This window comes from Cyprinus carpio, chromosome B13 (genome assembly GCF_018340385.1).
Source record: "Cyprinus carpio isolate SPL01 chromosome B13, ASM1834038v1, whole genome shotgun sequence".
NCBI lineage: Eukaryota > Metazoa > Chordata > Actinopteri > Cypriniformes > Cyprinidae > Cyprinus > Cyprinus carpio.
In genome coordinates, this window is record NC_056609.1 from 24531741 (window position 1) to 24551532 (window position 19792).

General features: G+C 36.1%; 1 protein-coding gene and 2 long non-coding RNA genes across 3 annotated transcripts in view; 2 read left to right on the plus strand and 1 right to left on the minus strand.

Moving 5' to 3' along the window:
- Positions 1-19792, minus strand: part of zgc:171482 (zinc finger protein) — an 88289-nt gene that overhangs the window by 12061 nt on the left and 56436 nt on the right. Inside the window, exon 6 of the mRNA XM_042737403.1 lies at positions 10328-10424. Within this exon, the coding sequence (XP_042593337.1) occupies positions 10328-10424 (97 nt within the window). The remainder of the gene's footprint in view (positions 1-10327; positions 10425-19792) is intronic.
- On the plus strand, positions 1234-15444 carry LOC122139464. Its single transcript, XR_006156325.1, has 3 exons — positions 1234-1372; positions 15001-15205; positions 15334-15444. It is a non-coding gene; the product is annotated as an uncharacterized LOC122139464 (long non-coding RNA).
- On the plus strand, positions 16503-17557 carry LOC122139465. Its single transcript, XR_006156326.1, has 2 exons — positions 16503-17287; positions 17435-17557. It is a non-coding gene; the product is annotated as an uncharacterized LOC122139465 (long non-coding RNA).

The following is a 19792-nucleotide window of genomic DNA, read 5'->3' on the forward strand; positions in this document are numbered from 1 at the left end:
CAGCTGTATCAGAGTGATCCTGGAGCAAGAGAAAACACAGGCACTCTGACTTTCAACCAAACCACTCCTTGCTCCAGGCTAAATCATGCAGCTCCTCTTCCACGCTTCTACTCTGTACTGCTCATATACTCTAGTGGGTGGAGAGGGGATCCGGTAAAGAGGATGTGCTTTCAGCTCCAAATGCATGTGTTTAACTCTTCTTGACTTTCACCTGCAGAGCACATCCAACTGGCAATCCAACAACTGAAACGCACGACAGAGTTTAGACTGAGGCAGTAGGATCCATTTTCACCTGCTGTTTTGATGGAGAATATTAGATGGAGTGAATGTTATAGATGAGCCAGTGTCTGCAACTGCAGGAGGAAATGAACTGAAATCAGAGCGCTTATTGTCTGTTTTGGAGACCACAAGTTCCTTAGGTAACATACTTAAAGTGCAACTCTTATGAGCACAATGCATATAAGAAGGCCTCCTGTTGGAAAGAAAATCACAAATTAGGTCACTTTAGTGTATCAGTTGATTTTGACTTTTTTTTTCTCAAAATTTAATGACTTCAATCTCAAGATGTTTTTTTTTTTTTATTGCTTGGCCCTAATCCTCTTCCGTACTTTTATGCTCACCGAGACTGCATTTATTTGATCAAAAAGACAGTAAAACAGCAATATTGTGAAATATTATTACAATTTAAAACAACTGTTTTTTATATTTTATTACATTTTAAATCGTAATTTATTCATTTCATGGCAGCCGCAGCCATTACTCCAGTCTCCAGTGTCACGTGTTCCTTCAGAAATCATTTTAAAATGCTAATTTGATGCTCATGTAACCTTTTATTATTATTATTATTATTATCAGTGTTGAAAACACTCCACTCTCCATAAAAGCAATTTATGATACACTTTTTCAGGATTCTTGCGTAGAATGCTCAAAGGAATGGCATTTATCTACTCATTCCCACCTAATTTGACTCGCTCCGTACACTCAAAATTTTTATGCGTTCTTAAAAGTCAAACTCAGAGCCTTTTTAAATATGTATGCAGCTCTTATTGTATCTTAATGCTCGTCTCATATGTTTCTATTTTTATGTGTCCTAAGAGGGAGATGTGTGCGTGAATTTGAAACCGGCACAGTGTGGTTGTTGCATCTTGGCTGACGTGTTGTGGCGGAGTGAGAGTTGGGGTGTGAGCGCTATGACTCAGCAGAGTTAGCGTGACGCTACAGGAAATGATGGCCCAAGCCTCGGTGGCAGAAAGAGAGTGGGATAATGCTTTTAGAGGACGCGGTGGGAGTGGGATGCAGATGCTAAACCAGGCAGTCTTCCTCCAGCGGTGCACCCTAGAGCTCTAGAGAGGGCGACACTGGCCAGCGGCGGGTAAGCACTGCTAACACATTCTGTCAGCACAGCCTGGCGTGACCCTGTACCACAAGCTCTCTGGTCACAGTGTAGTGAGACTATCACTGGCCACCAACTGTGCTTCAGACACAAACAGAGCAGGCAGTCTGCGGTCGGGGTAATAGCTAGTGAATACGATCGGCTGAAAGCTTCATCTCTGCAGGTATCATCTGTCTGTGGCTGATTATAACAACCTGTCTGGCAGTCTGCAGGGGTCAGAGGTCAGTGCTGGGGACAGTGAGTAACTGCATCATCCACTCTGCTAAATCAGAGTCGGAAGGATGCGCAGACAATCACAGGGTTCCTTGAGGATGTAAGAGCACAGCTTGAATCAAACTGCTGCTCGTTATCTGCCATATCATTATCCCTAAATTTGGAGTGTGCTAAATGTGCACTTGAAGAGACAATGATTTAGATCCTGAAGTGTTGAAAATGCAGGTCTGGGTGCCTGGGTACTGCGCAACAAAGAAGCATTCACACATACTGACTGTATTGATTGAGGTTGCTGAGTGGCTGTATGGTATAACTAAAAAGAAACAAACATTTATTTATTTATGTATTTATTCTTAATTTCAAGCGAGTATTATGATGTTATAAATAATATATATGTTATATATTACTTACAGTGTAAGTTAAAAGACAAATATTGTAAAATGCCCATCCCCCCATTTTTTTCTTGACACTCTTTTGTTAAATTTCATCTGAATATCAACATTTGTGAGACACAGTCAGTCGAAAAGTTTTTAGGTTAACTGATCTGATTTTGTGTCTCTGGAAAATAGCAACCTCTGACATTGTATTAGGTTGAATATCAATGTTTCTTGTGTCTATTTGTTAATGAAGGTTTTGTGGACACATCAATGTTTTTGTATTTTTGAAGTAAAAAGATAAAATTAGACCCTTGGGGTGAGATGACGCCTCCCCCCGTTAATTTTATAATTAATATAATTAATGGGGTTATTATTCAATATTTCCATTAAGAGTGGGCGATATACTGGTAGACAAGATTAACCGGTAGAAATTTGTCATCTGGTGAAGATTTTGGGCTACTGTTCTTAAGTGAAAGCAAACAGCTAAGAAAGAAAACGTATAACTGTACATGTATATTGGATCGAGGCAGCTCTTAAAGTGACAGCAGTCTAATATTCCAGTCGTTCATGTTAATCAATCAACAAAAAACAGAAAATCTTTCACTGCTCTTAACTAAATCACTTTTGCATTTTAATGAGAAGAAATATATATTTAATTTACACAGTAAAGAATATGCAGTGTTTTTATAAATTTAATTATATAATGTTTGTAGCATTTCTTTATTTTTCTACTGTATTTTTTGTAAATAGTTTCTTATTCTTATTTAATTGCTGACTGTTTACCTGTCTTCAGTGAGTTTGAGTTGTTTTTTTATTATTATTTTAGGCTAGTATTAGTTCTTTTGGGATATTGACACTGGTGACAAGAATTATGAAATATCTATGGTATTAAAAATTGTAATATCATAAAGATCTTATTTAAAGCAAAGAGCTTTGTCCATCATCGGTTGTTCAATTAAATTGTCAAAATAAAAATTGTAAATATAATAGCTGATTTAGTATTTCATAACAATGACACTAGTGCACTTCAGTGTATTCACTGTTACTGATAGAATTGTTTCTTTTCATTTGCATGAGGTTAAACTTTTTTCAACTTTTTTGCATTGAAGGACACACCCATATTGCATCCCTTCAGGATTTGCTGTCACTCACATTGCTGGAAACTGCAAATTGCTGAAATTTCAACTATGTGTGAACGCCCATCAGCTGTCCTACAGTGTCACCTTGAAACTAAACTCTGATATAAGCAAGAGGCTAAATGCTGCTCATGCAGAAGAGATGCTGATGGTTAAGTGTGCTGAACCGAAAATGTTCCGTATGTGTGGCCATCTGATAGCGCTTGATTACTTCCATCATGATGAAAACCAGGTAGATTGATGCAAAAATGCACATTTCACTCACCACTGGAGTAGTTCACTAAAATCAAAGTTCTGTAAATATGTTCTCGATTTGATTTGAGAAAATAACAACATACTGTATGGATTTGGAGCAACATGACAACAACTGTAAGTTTTGGATTAATTTTTCCATGAATCTAACACCAACGATTTTGTGAAGCCTGCAGTAGTGACAGGTGAAAATTTAACTTCAGATTGAGAGCTCATTCCACATACGGGCTACAGCAGGGGGTGGCAGGGTGTGTGACAGCTCTTCCTCCGCCCCCTAAAGCAGGAAGTCTCTCTGACGTTCCGTTCCTGCTTTTCAGATAATTATAGCCATCAGAGTTTGGACTGTCATTGCTGCTCTTCACGGAACGCTTGATTGTGTAATATGAGACTGAACAGTGGAAAATAAGACAAGAAACATCCCTTAAGTCAGAGAGGACATGCTGAGCATTTAATCTGCACATTGGTGTCCAATTCTACATTTTCACCATGAATCAAGAGGCAATAATGTCTACTTTAAATCCAGTGGGCATTTCTGGTGACGTTAAAGTCGTTAAAAAAGCCATAGAACCTTTCACATTGAGTTAAGCTTTTGTCTTTGTTCAGACGCGCAGATCTCCAACCAGCCTGTACAGCTGAACGGGAATTCATGATTCATTTATGACTTTTTTTAGACTGCTATCATTATCCTTCCTGGTCTTCAAAAATCAATTTCCCTCACATTAGCAGCAGTTCCTTCTGGCTGAATGTTCCTCTTATTTAATGGCGTGAGGAAAAAAAAAAAAAAACACTTTACGACTCACAGTATATTGAATACTGATTCTATAAAATCTGTCTGCATTGGAAAAGTCAGATCTTTTTTCTTTTTTTCTTTGGTGCAATAGAAGCACATTTTCAACCTCTTATTGCACACTTGACAAATTTACCATAAGATTTTGCAAATTATCTTAATAATTATGATAACGACTTCACAGATGAGCTTTAATTGCCTAAAGTTTCAGATCTTAATTTGATAGACATCATTAGATATGGATTTGTTCCTTTTTTTATAGCCATCAGAACCATTGATTATTATAGCTTTTATCTGACATGTTTATTTTGTTTTGGGGTTTTAAATTATATTTTTAATTTGAGTTAGTTTTTATGCTGCACAAGTACTTTTTTATTTTGTGTGTCGTTTTTTTGAAAATGACTATTTTTAGATTTTACTTATTGCAGGGTTTTTTGTATTTTTTTTTTTTAATTTAATTTTTTTTTTTGTAATTTTAGTTTGAGTTTTTGGTGCACAAGTGTTTTTTATTTTTGTGTATTTAAAAAATAAATAAAATTACTTTTCCATTTGTTCTACATCTATATATATATATATATATATATATTATATATATATATTATATATATATATATATATATATATATATATATATATATATTAATTCAGCCTATTTCAGCTTGTGATTATATGCATAACGTTTCCCCCCCGAAGATGAATCTTTACGTAAAGATGAATCATACTATTACCTTTGAAGTTGAAGTTTTATGCATCCAATACAAGGCACCACAGCATACTGCAGTTAATGAATCATGCTATAAATGTTGCATTGCTGAACATTTAGCAGTAAATTGTAACTACCTAACTCTGGACATTTTTGATTCAGCAACTCTGACTGGTTCCAATCAGGACTGGTGTCAGTCTCAGAATGCCCACAGAGAACAATACTCTCTGATTTACCATAAAGACTGACACCAAACAGAAACAGTCATGCGTGATGCAGGTTTATCTCACAATTGCATTTATTTGTTTCTTTTTCTTCCTGACTCAACTTCAGTTTGTAGTTTTCAGGTTCAAAACAGAAGAAATTGTAGTAAACACAGCTGGGGTTTCTATGAGCATCTGTTGTGCCTTTGTATGTGATAAAGGTTAATTCCAAATATGACCTTGAACATTAAAATACTGTAATAAGTTAGTGATGCTAGCAAAAGAAAGAGTTCACTCAAAACTATGCACTTCACAAAAAAACCTGCAACAGTCCAGACTGTAAATGCTAAAGTTCTGGTGAAGAGCGTGAAGCTGGCAGTTTAAAATGAAATCAGGTGTTTTTTGGCTGCTGCCCTACATAATGAAACCAACCTGGCAAATATTACACCCCTTTTGCCCATCTGCTGAGTATCAGTATGAGCGGGACGGGCCCCTGGAGCTCCTCTGATTAGAGTGTGTGTCTGTGTCTCAGCATGAGAGGGACGGGCCTCTGGAGTCCCTCTGATGAGTGTGTGTGAGGGAAAGTTTCTCAGCATGAGAGAGAATGGCCCCCATGATGGTGTGTGTGTGTGTCTCAGTGTACTGTATATGTCCTCATTCTGAAGGACAATGGATGCTATAGTATTATAAAATAAACTGGATGCTACTCAGAATTTAAAGCAGCTAAAACTGCTGACAAACTGAAATATATGCAATGTTTAACCACCAAAAAGATACAGCGCAGGATTTTTTGTTTTGTTTTGTTTTAATGCATAAACCAGTTAATTCACATTCAGCTGTCCATATAAATGGCTTCTGTAAGATGAATTGGGCTTACAAATGCAACTTGAAAGAGAAAGGACATTTTATGAAAATTTCATCTTAAGAAATATATATAAATATATAGGCACATTTTATATTATGAATAAATATTCTCCATTTGCTGAGGTTTGTATTCACTGCTAAATGCAGGTTGGCAAAGCATGTTACCGGCTGTGGACTGCAGCGGTTCGTTTACAACAAAGAAAGTTAATGTGTATGTAGCAGGAAGCTGCTTGTGTTGGGCACAGATCGGAAACGCTGTCCTCCCACAACAGCATCCTGAGTGCTGATGTTCTGCAGGGGGTTACAAGACAAAAACGGCTCTTTTTTTGCTGTCTTAGTTCAAAACAGACCCTTACATGAACTTTTCCTCTGCTTAATCAGAATACGCAGAGACCCGCTGCAGTGACAAGATAGGGAAACATCCTCCTTAATCAATACTCTTCCTGGCTGTCAGTGATTCCTCGTATGAGAGGATGTAGCTCTAATTACAATTAATGATTGTAAGATAGTAGTGATTTGGATTTCAGCTGGAGTCCTCCTGCCCAACCCCGACTCTGTTGGCATGTTAATCAATTGGTTTATTGTGAAGAGCAATTAGGGGTTGCTGGAAGCGGTTGTAGTCGTCTCACGTAGCTTGCAGAAATGGGCCAGCTGCCTCGAAGTGAAGACGATTAAAAAGCCTAAAACCTGACAGTTCCTTGTATGAAGGTGGGTTCATTTCTCTCAACCGTGTATGTGATTGGACAAACAGCGGGAGCACTGCTACCTCATTTCCTCTCTCTTACTTAATTTTCTTACTTTAAATCTTTTTTAATTCATTACGAGGTTGATAGGCATGTCCTGCCAGAGGCGGTTGGGTGCATTTGGAGGCAAACGGGGTGGCAGATCAACTAAACACCACTGCTGATGCACAGAGGGCTCTGCCAGACGGAAACAAGAAGTGACTTTAATTGTTTCTGAGTGCTCACAGGTGGCAATGTTTACCCACCTCAGTCTGAATAGAAAACATCATGTTATACCAACCTACTTAAATAACCACTGTATTCTAGCATGAACTTTCCTGGTGGTTCAGGCTAATCTAGATGTTTAGGCAAAATGTTTACCAGAAAAAAATAGCTTGTGTAGCATAATGATTTTTTTTTTTTAGCTGTTCCTCCACTTAATCAGAAAGATAAACTGGTGAAGCTGGTTAAAAACATTTTGCTGGCCAAGTTAACAAATTCTACTATATATATTTGATATGCAAAACAAATTTATACTGTATATATTTGATATGCACATTTCTAAGACCTCTAATGAATTGCAAGCTATCAGAACTTTTTGCCATATAAATATCAGCAACTGCACCAAATTGCATATTTTTTTTTTGCTCAGAATCAAAGGATTTTTTCCTCCGCAAGTGGAAATATGAGCTCTATATTTTCTTATATCCTACTATATGAGCCTTAAAAGCCTGATGTATCAAATACACTCCAAAAAAAAAAAAATCACATGGATTTATTATTATTATTATTATTATTATTATTATTATTATTATTATTATTATTATTATTATTGTACAAAGGTTCAATCAACTGTTCCATTACATGTTACCTAAAAATCTCCCTTAAAGAGACTTTATTAGAATAAGATGAAATTCTAATTTCCAAATGACTGTTTATAGTAAGCATAAAAAGTCTGGTTTGATAACTACATTTAGTCACATGAACCAATGATGTTTATAATCATTTATCCGCAAACATTTTTTGAAACATTTGAAAGCTACAGCAGATGGGGAATATTTTCTGTGAATAAGGACTTTTTTGATATCTTTCTTGGTGGTTGGCAGATGCATTTATGGAAAAGACCTCCAAAACCTCTCCTTTTGTGAGAAAAATCAGCATATGGTACAACATGAGGGTGAGTTGTTTTTTGAGTTAACTGTCCCTTTAAGAAGGCTAATGGGAATGTATCATTACCATCCCATGGTTCTTAGTAGGGAGTTGTGCTTTGAGTTCAAAGAAAGATAGAATCTGATGTTTTAAAATTGCAGCCTTAAGTCAGAGTGTTTTAATCACAGACATCCCACCAGTCAACAGCAGACATAAAGGTATCCTGCATGATTTGTCTGTGTGGTGTGTAAAGTTATGGCAGTATCGCACTGATTTCTACTGAACTCAACAGGAGGCAGCAGACCTGAGCAGACTATGATAACTGATGCGACCACTGATATTCCCTTTGAAGACAGAATCAGTAGATGTCAGGTTATGTATAAGAAATATGACCGATAAGCCAATCTTAAAGAAGACATGAGGGATAAAAAGAGATTTAAAGAGAAGGATGAAAGAGTTTAAAGACTGTATCAATAAACTACTGTTGTGAAACAGGAAGTATGGGTTTGTCCTTTTATTTTTTTTTTAAAGACCAATAACCTTTAGTTTACAGTACAGTTTGGTAAAAGCAAAAGCATTTTTTTTTTTTTTAATGATTTTGTAATTCTAAGCTACAGTTAAAGGTTGACATTTTCATTCCAGGAACCATTTTGTTTAGATAAAATATTAATATTTTTGTTCGCTCTCTTTTTTTTTTTCATTTATATATATGCAAGTTTGTAATATAACAGTAATATTGTAAAATATTTTTGCAATTTAAAAAAAAATAGATTTTTATATTTATGTTTTGTATTTTATTATATTTTAAAATGTATATCATTTATTCTTATTCTTTATTGTCTCATGATCTTTCAGAAAACATTCTAATATGCTAATAATTATATTTTATATTATATAATTGTATCATCTTTTTTGGAATCACCTTAGTTTTTCTATACTGCAATGGCATTAAATTACATTTTCACAAAGTCATAAACTGCAGTCCGATTTGTCAAGACACAGATGTGTGTTTGATGCTGCTAAAAAAACAATATATCTTGTGTATTTGGTATAATGCATGTGGTTTAAGGTAAAAAAAAAACACATTATTTTCCATATAATGTACATTATAGTTTCTCCTCTATCCCCCACCTTATGAAACGCGTCGATTTTTACAAAGCTCATCGGTCTGAAAAGTGAGGTGTGCTCTGATTGGCCGGCTATCCAGTGCTTTGTGATTGGCCGAATTCCTCAAGCGTGTGACGAAAATGTTACGCCCCTTAACATACTATGCCGTCTTCCAGGCCAGCAGCACGAGACTCGGTCCAGCTGCTCTGCTCGTGCACATCCTATCACCGGTTCTCTTTTAGCAGTTCAGTCAATGTACTGTTAGGAGTAACTGAATAATTTGGGATATTGGTTGATTTCGCGTCAGAGGGAGTATAAGGCACGTTTATAAACTGAATAATGTAAGTAATTTGTGGATTAGTGCATACTGGAGACGCGAACCATTTCAAACGATTCAGTTTGATTTGGTCAACTGGCTTGACCGGTTCACTAAGAAGATCCGGTTAAATAGAAAGATTCATTCGCGATCAGGACATCACTAGATGAGACAAAACCAATACAACCCATTACAATCAAGGCATTTGTTGCATCCAGTGGGGACATAATTACTGATTATAATGACTTATACTGTTTTTTTATGCATTGCGTTGCGTTGCGTTGCGTATCGTGCTGCGTAAACATAAAACCATGTCTGCATTTGTGATCTGAGAAACAACAAGCCTACTCTGCTGCTCAAAACTCGCGTTTGAATCATCATTGACAAATTATTTAAATATAAAAAAACGTAACGTTACCTACAGGCCATGAGTCAGATTTTTGAAGTTTGAACTGCCCAACTTAATAGAAACAGCCGTTGTGCCACAGACGCATTGCAGGCTAATGATTCAGGAAACAGTCCTCATCCTCCATAAAATCTGAATATTTGGGTTGGACTGTTCTGGAACAGTGTTGAAATGCAACTTAACCACTGATTTCTAGTCATGTCCTCTTTTGGAAGAACAAACAAAGTTTCACTTCAACGAAACACACAGCGTCTCCACAACATGGCAGCTGTGGCAACAGAGAGCATAAATGTTACACATTCTTTCTTTGCATTAACATTTGGGGGGTGTTATGCAAATCTTCCCACATTGTGATGTAGATATGTGGGGGTGTGTTAGAATGAGCCATTTTAGGGGGTTGTGGTTGACAATTAAGTTTTATAAAGAATATCTCTTTGGATTTAAGACTTTAGTCTTTGCAACTTTATAGATTGTAACACTCCAATGAGAAAGGGAAAATTTAAATTGCACCATATGACCCCTTTAAATTTGATCTTTTGATTTTTTTTTTTTCTAATTTCTCTGTTTTTATTTCTGCTACTCTACTTAAATGAAACATTAATAGTAACTCCATTAAGTCTCCTTGACTATAAAGAGAGCAGTCTCTTGGAAAGACTTTAAAGAGGGGAATATCATTCCGGACAGAAAATCCACACTCACTTGTTTTGGTGTTTGGAGCCCTGGAGATGCGCGTGATACTGCTCGATGGAGTTCAGCACTACGTTGCAAACGCTGCACGAGTAACTCCGGCGCAGGCCTGCAACACAAAGAAAAAAAATAAAATTTAAAAATAAATTCTGACTTGAAAGCAGAACAGAAACAAGTCCCAGCTGAAATGCTCTTAAAATTGTTTTGTCCCATTTCTCGTTTTCTTTTGAGCATTATTGATTGCTTTTTGTTTTTGAGAATGCCTTGGCTGACAAAGAGCAGAGAAATCTATATTTAATCCCTGTTGTTTTGCTTCTCTCGACATGACGAGGGTTTTGTTTGAAGACTCCATTCTCTGTGTGTTAGATAAAAATGCACCCGCTCCTAATACGACATCTCATTCTGCAATCTTCATAGAATCCAGTATTAGCAATTTTAGCTTCCTTTTGTCCTGATGGCCTTTTGATTTGGGGGGTTATGCTTCATGATGGTCTTTTACAGTGGAGGGGTGCCAAGTGCATCAGTTTGGGAGAGAGCGAAACAGATGTGAGCTAATTAAAGGCTTTGCAGGTGGTACCACAAATAACGAACAGCACTGGACCAAAAATAGATGGATGTGAAGAATGGGAAAGAGACGTAGAACAGAAATGCACAGAGGCTCGTTCATCACGTGGAGAGACCATGTGTGCTCGTTCTGGGCAATATTTCTCTCAGACATCTGCAGAGTTATTTTTGATTACAGTGTTGTCTGTTCCTCGATCTGTTCAAAAAATTACATAAAGGCTGTCAAATGATTAATCACGATTAATCACATCCAAAATAAAGTTTTTGTTTACATATGTATGTGTACTCACTGTCTTATATTTTATATTATATACTCACACCATCAGGAACTTAAATGTTCATGTGTGTGTATTTATATATCATAATAAATAACAAAGACAATTGTAAACAAAACTTTTATTTTGAAAGGAATGCATATGAAATTAGTATACTAATCAGTGGTGCTGTCACACATTTAATCACATCCAAAATAAAAGTTTTTGTTTACATCATACATGTATGTGTATTGTGTATATTTATTATGTATATATAAATACACACACATACAGTATTTTGAAAATTTTTACATTTATACATATTTTATATTATATATAAATGTATTTAATATATAAAATAACATATTTTTCTTAAATATATGCATGCATGTGTTTGTATTTATATACATATAATAAATATACACAGTATACACACATATGTTATGTAAACAAAAACTTTTATTTTGGATGCGATTAATCACGATTAATCATTTGACAGCACTAACAATGGCTGCATTTTATGTATCAGAAGATTATACTTGTATAGATCCAAATCTTAATTCTGGATCAATGAGCTGCATTCAATGCTGAATGTATACTTGTTATTGCAAATTTTACTGTTTAGTAAAGTGACAAGTTGCTACAGTGGGTTGCTTGGAAACTGTAAACAGCTTATAGTGAGGTGTTTCTCACACCACATGCAGAAGCAGTGCATATTTCGACACCATGTTAACAGTATCAGTGCAGCACTACAGTATTCATATTGCTAGTGAAAGGACTGCAAAGCTGCATGAAGAGTTTCAAGCTGAGTATATTTTGACTCGGGGAAAAACACATTGAAAAGTCATTGTAAACAGATTTATCAACACAATTGATGATTGTTTTAAAAATGTCCATTGTTTGAAAAGACTTCTGTCAGGTTTGAAGCTCCACATGCGGTGACAGGCACACAGACACTTTCTATTCAGTAAATCTGACTAAACACACACAACTGAAGTAGTTTGTTAACTGTCACCCGTCCCCTCTGTGGGACGCCTACATTTACTTCACTATATTACAATAAAACCTAGTCTATTCATGACAAACTACATATCGTTGGAAAGGTCTAAGACTCCTAAATAGATATTTTACCAATGTTTTTTGTTAAAAATCATGTAGGAGAAGTAATAGATTAATTTATGACAAGAGTGCACCTCAAAAATCTATCAATCAATATCATCTAATCAATATCATGTTAAAAAAATGTTTTCGTTCATGAATTATAACTGACCCCAATCAAATAAATGTACCTATTTATTGAACATTGGTGTATTTTGATGATGTTACTGCTGTTGTATAAAAGCAATATATATTTAGGTTTTGTGTTACAGCGACTTTACCATGGTTAAGGGAGCTAGAACACCCCTTAAACATGGCAAAAACACCGTGATGCTCATCCTCTCATGGCTTCATGCTTTATTTGGTGCTCTGAAAATTCACAAAACACCAATTTTCCCCAATTTGCTTCCATCAAGGTCTGGAACACTTGACAGAAATCAGCTGAATGGTCATTACAAAAGAAGACAAGTCAAATGAAGACTTTTCCCTATTCTTTAGTCTTACCAGGTCTGAGGAAATTAGAGCAAATTCTGAGAGAAATGCTGCACTTCGATACCCGCTTAATCTTTGATGGATTATCTCATTTAAAATGGCATTTTCAAGGGCATCTAGACTTTATGAACAATATTTTTTTTTTATTGCCATTGTTGTCAGCATATTGATATGCCCCATATTAGTTTAAGGACAAACATGTATTTATGACTTCCAGCAGCCTTTTAGTGCTTTTATTCAAAATTTATTTTTGAACATCTTTACTTCATCATCACTGAAATAGAAACACACACACACACTGTAGTGATCCTTTCTGGATGCTATCTGTGAGTTGAGAGTGATGTGATGCATGTTCACAGACAGCTTGTGGTGTCAGTACACCAAACATATGGTGACAGCAAGTATGTGTAATGAATCCAAAACACTATTCATAGCAAGCTATTAATATGAACAGGATGTATGGCATGACAGAGGAATATTGCAATAAAATTTAACTGACCTTATAAAACACACTTTACAGGCTGCTTAAATTAGTCTGAGAACAGTTTTTTTTTCCTGTTAAACTCTTGCTACTTTGCCATGTCTATTAATTAAGAATTTGCACTTAACTGAAAATCATTCAGCTATTATATCAGTAGCTGAAGGACCAGACTCTTTCAAAGATTAAAAATGTAAGACTTGGCCTTCAGACTTCATAAGTAGCTTTAGCGAGTGTTTGCTTCTGTATGATGGGATTTTCTTTCATGTAGGACCCCTGATGACCTCTTAGTGTGCTACTCATAAACCAGCCTTAGAAGACACTGTGGTGGCTTCTAATCCCAGTTAATTAAACCGACCGAGATGCCAAAAGAACCACAGAGAGAGACAGACAGAGAGAGATGTTGCTCAGGGTAAGATGAATGTTTACTAGGAGGAGATTAAAGTTTGCTCCTAACTGCTGGTTTCGTGGGAAAGAGGTCTCACTTATTTCCGACAATAGGCCATCAATCAGTTTCTCTTCTCTTGCTCAGGAAATTGCTACCGAATAGATGAGACACTCGTCAAATTCAACTAAATTATTAACCGTGCCCGATCAGACAGAAAGAAAGACTTAATTGATATTGCTATTTTACTCAGAATTTGAGTATTAAATTAGAACTCAGACAAAAGTGTCTCTCTTTCATTAAAAAATAAGGAAACTTTGAAAAGTAGGTCAGAATATACATAAATATGATTTGAAGATTGTGTGGAAAAGGATTATTTTTAGGTAAGATGAATTTTGCTCGTAAACTCTGAATCTTAAACCATTCCCTGATGACAAAACATTAGCTGGTTTATCTAGTTGTTTAGTTCTGAGAAAAAGTATTTTAGTTTCTAGATGCCACTTTGTATGATACACTGTATGTATTTATGTATTCATTTATGTCTATATTTATGTATTAATTTATGTTTTTCTATTTGTTAGCGCGCTGAGTTAGCTGAAAATACACACGTATATATTGTTCAACGTACAATATATACTTTTCAAATGTCCATAGTTTTTTTTTTTTGTGTGTGTGTGTGTGTGTGTGTTTTTGAAAGAAATTAATTCTTTTTTTAAGCAAGAATGTGTTAAATTGATCAAAAGTGACAGTAAAGACAATTACAAAAGGTTTCTATTTCAAGAAAATTATGTTCTTTCTAGTCATCAAAAAATCCTGAGATAAAATGTATCACGGTTTCCACAAAAATATAAAATGTCAAGATAATAAGAAATGTTCCTTTAGATGGTAGCGTAAGCAAAGCCTCAGCCTTTGCGTTTTAATGTAGCAAATCTAATGATCATCTAATCATGTCACTACCAAAATTAATACATCAAGATAATTCCCAAGATGATTCCTCCAGCAATTTTACACATTTTATGGAGGATTCATATCTATGTTCATCAAATCCTACATTTCACAATCGAGACCATTTCCACTGGGTTAAGATAATGAATTCCTGCACTCAATTCTCTAATTCTTTCATTACTTTCAAGCACAGAGGTTCTCTTATGCAGCCACGCCAATAATAATCCAGTATGAATGTCAATTTTAATCCTGCCTGTCACGGTGGATATGAACGGAGCAGGAAGGAGACGCTGGCTTGTTCTTGACTTTTTACAGATTCTGTGAAGCACATAAACTACTCTTGCAATTTTAAACAGCGCAAATAGCTGCACTTTCAATATCCCCCTTCACGAAATGGCAGGAGGCTGTTCAGCGCCAAGCTGGTATTTACATCCTAAAGCTTGTCACTCTCCCTGCTTTTTTTATTTAGGGGGAAATGAAAACCTGTTTGCAGCAGGAGAGGTCTGTGCTGCGCTCCAATTTTCTCAGCAACAATATATAGCCTCAGTTGGAAGGCAATTACACTGAAGTGTTCTCCACGAAAATAGCCAAGAGTCTGGGCCGGGATCCGCTAGCAGTCATCTCTCAGATGAGCCCTACCAATGGCTTCCTGAACCTGATGAGAAGCTCGACTGGTAATGAAAAGCTGCATCCCAGTGAAAAGCCGTTCTTTTGCATTCCTCCAATTTTCTGAGTCTTTTCCTTTTAAAAAAGGACACGTGTGTTTGTCTGTATGTTGCATGTACCCTGTGTTGTTGTGCAGGCTGCTAATGAGGATGATGAATGAGAGAGGACAGGCCAAAAGAAATCTTGACAGCTCCCTGAAGGATGACCAAACCGCAAGCAGAGCTCAGGAGATCGAGGCAATCTAGACTCTGATACGAAGCTGGGCATTGTTTTAAATATGTTATCTTGATAAAACCCATCCTCAGTTGGACCCCAAAGTGAAAGTGAAAGTCGTGACATTTGTCAAGTATGGTGACCCATACTCGAAATTGGTGCTCTGCATTTAACCCATCCAAGTGCACACACACAGCAGTGAGAAGTGAACACACCGTGAACACACACCCGGAGCAGTGGGCAGCTATATCCAGCGCCCGGGGAGCAACTGGGGGTTCAGTGCCTTGCTCAAGGACACTTCAGCCATGGGTATTGAGGATGGAAGAGAGCGCTGTTCATTCACTCCCTCCTACCTACAACTCCTGCCAGCACCGAGACTCGAACCTGCGACCTTCTGGTTACAAGTCCAAATCTCTAACCATTAGGCCACAGCTGCCCCGAGTCTACGAGTCTGTCAATTCACTGTGACCTGTCAAGCTCCAAAATGGACCAGAAAACACCATAAAAGAGCCAAAATAAGCCCCGCATTTAACATGTGGACCAAAGTATATTTATCATGGTCACAAATTAAGAATTCATTCCTTAGTTTTATTAAATTGTTGCCTTGTTTTTGTCAAACCCTGGCTACTATTAACTATTCATTCCATCATTTTGGTTAATTCATGGCCACGAATTTGTTCCCACTACTTAATTAATTCCCTCATTTTAGTAAATCATTGCCACATTGTACTAGTTCGTTCCCTCATTTTAAATTAAATAAAACAAGGGAACAAATTTGTACAACATGGCCATGATTTACTAAAACAAGGTAACGGATTATTCCAACATGGCCAAGATTTACTAAAATTATAGGATTAATTCTTAATATGTGAGAATTTTTTTTTTTTTTTTAGGTTTTGAATGACATTTTTTGACAGAAAATTACAGAATTTTTGGTAAGCTTTTCCTGTACAATCTTATAGAATATATAATCTAATCTAGCTAAGTACACAACTAAACCATTGTTTACCATTTTGTGCTCTCAACAATAATAATTAATAAGAAGAATAAGAAGAAATCCTGCTACTCTATCATACACATTTTTGGGATCTCAGTTGTTTATTTATTTACCTGTTTATTTCAGATAATTATTGGAATACTGTATATGCACTATATGAATGTTCTGTAATGTTTGAACAGTAATTACTGTTCCAAACCCATATTTTGAATGAAACCTGAGAGGTTTCTGTATCTCCACTGAAAGTCCATGTAACCAAAACTTAAAAGATCCAGAAAGGTTCTAAATGCACTATACAACGAATCCATACGAATAGAGTGGTTTAATGTAAGTCTTGTGAAGAGAGACAATTGCTTTATATGATGAACAGAAAACACGTAGCTTGATAAAATTCATCAGATTTTGCCCAAAGCAGAAAATGAGAAAAGGTTTGCATCTGGGCAAAATTATGACTGCATTTACATAACAAGATGATTCGACTCACATTATAAAGCATTACAAACGGCTATCCTTTGGGGTCCAAGGGGGATAAGATTTTGTGGGGATTTGGCAGGACCGCAGAACAAGCTTAACTAACAGCACCTGTACATAGATGTGATGTTTGGAACACCTTAATGAAAGGCTTTTGTAAGCAGCAGCATTTCTGCTGATATTTCAATAGAAGTGACATTTACAGGGAAAAGCTCCTGACAAGGGCACCCTGCTGTGTCATGGCTGGGGAAAATGATTATCTCTTATGCAGAATGCATGCATGAATGTAAGATTTTCATTTTTGTTGTCTCTAGTCTTGACAAAAACCAAAACAACTGCAGATTCTACAGGATTTGACTTGAAAAGAAAACACTGTGCTTCTCTACACTAGATATGTAAAGCGCAACAGGTTTGTCCCCCAAGACCTTTTAAATGCATGACATTATGACAGACTTTACAGGCAGGATTGTGAACAGTGGCTAAAAATAAAACATGCCTTCTTGGCTTGCTCACCCTCTGCATTGTGATTTGTGTATTTCTATCTCTGGTAATGCAGAATCTCAGTTACCTGCTGAGCCTTGGCACGTTTTCACATGCTGTTTTTGGACAATACTCTTCACTGTGATTGATGTCCCTTGAGACCGAAGCTCCGATTACCCTTGGACTGATCAGTTTGCAGGTATTTAAGAGAACATAGACCAGTCTTTCAACCCTCACACATCAGTTATTTCTGTCTCCTTCTTAATACCTTTGGCATAGTTTTTTAGCACATAATGTCTAAAATGTTTCCCATAAGAGACCCATATACAGTAAGTAGTCAATGTGCCTTGTGCACTATATTCAACATCCTCTGATGCTGTACTATAGCTGGAGCACTTAGGTCTTATTCAGATTTGGGTTCAATTCAAAAATGGCACTTAAATGTGTTAGTGCATGATGCCACATGATTGTGATATGGAAGCACAGAAAAACAGTCTTACTGTGAAGATAAATGATGAAAATGACAGTAAATTTCTGTCTGTTTAATACAAAGCTATCATATGTTTTTTTTTTTTTTTTTGTTGTTGTTGTTTTTTGAAGACTTAGAATATAGTGCACGAGTTGTGTGGACCATTTTTATGAGACTTTTATGGTGCTTTTATGGATCTATGCAATATAAATTACCATCCACATTTCTTACTTTTTTGGAAAACAGAAGCATTTAAAGTAACAGTTCACCCAAAAATTTAAATGCAATATTTACTCATGTTTATGTTGCTCCAAACATATAACACAAAAGAAGATTTTGAAAGTTAGTTGGGTCCAAACAGCATTGTGTGTACAGTGTAATTGTTCAGTTGAGATGCCAATCATCTTGATCAGCCTTATTATTTTTATAATTGTTAAGGTGTTTATAAAAGTTTTTTTTTTGTGAAATTTTTTTGTGTAGTTTTGTTTTGTTTTTTTACTGTATCCTTGTTGAATCATATTCTGAGCAATTTGTTTTTTTTTTGTTTTTTTTTAGTTTTTAAGATGTATCCGAAGGCAATACTCGACTTTTTTTGGGTTGTGTATTTAGTTTTTAATATGTTTGAGATTGTTCAAACCCTTGAGCAAGAAAGGTTTGGACTAGGGCCACACATGGGCCAAAGAATCTCAGTTAATACCCTTAACTGGCCCTGAACTGGGCCAAAAAACAGGTTTATTATTTGCCTTAAGTAAACAGAATCCCCCAATCTGAGCCACACCTGAGGGGAGGGTTCGGCCCAGTCCGGCCCACATCTGGCCTGCCTGGAACGCGGGCCATTTTGTGGTTGAACTATATTGCCCTTTTTAATCACTTATTGCATTGTTTTTGATAATGCCATTATTCAAAGTGTTCAAAAATGTTCTATGAATTTAAAAACACCACAAACTGGTCTTATGCAGATTTTTTTGTTAAGTGTTGCAATCAACCAATAAAGAGTGAGTGAATACCTTCTTAGATGTTCTATTTTTAACAAAAATGGTTATTGAGTTTTGTTGAGTTTTTTAATTTAATTATTATTGTGAACATCTAATTAAAAGAACAATAGATTAATGAGCCTGACTTGTTCATTTCAGTAGCAGGTGAATAATAAATTGTTCCTAAAGACACAGTGATTTAAATAAAAACAAGATTCCATGATCATTTTGCTAATTTGCCTTGAGCATACTAATAAAAATGATGTGCCTCATGGTAAAACCAAATAAATATTACATGAAAGTAAATTACTCTCACGGCTTTTCATGTAAGGATTTAGATTATTTTTACCAAGAATAATTATATAAAATTTAATAAAATTATAATTAAGTGCAGTTTTAATGCACTTGACTGATTTGCTTAATTTTGAAATGATAATGTTTCATTCGTTTTGACTTGCAATACTCGACTCGACCTTGTAACCAAACCCTTGATGGTCACATAATAAGCATTTGCAATCACCTGACTGACTGGGCCACATCTCCTCCCACCACAACGCCCTCATATTGTTTGCCGGATCCCCGCCGTTTATTTGAACTGGCTTATGGGATCTGTCAGGATACCTGGATCACACACTGTATGACTAACATGTCTAGTGATTACGGCAATGTGAAGTATGCATTTGAAGAGCACAAAGTCACTGACAGGATTCAACAGTGGGGAGCAGAAGTAGGGGGGATATTTAACTGAAAAATTGTGGATGCATGCAGGTAACACGAGTGCTACAAAATGCATAGACACTGAATTCCTTGTAGCTCTTTTGCATGTGTCATGGGAACAATAGGCTGTTTTCAGCTAAAAATGAAAAACTTTTTATCCTTTTTGTTTTGACGTTTTGCCTTTATTTAGTGTAGTGACAGGAAGCAATGTAGAATTCGATCTCAGGATGCCTGCAGTGCAACGGTGCTATATGTCAGCACGCTGCCCACAAGG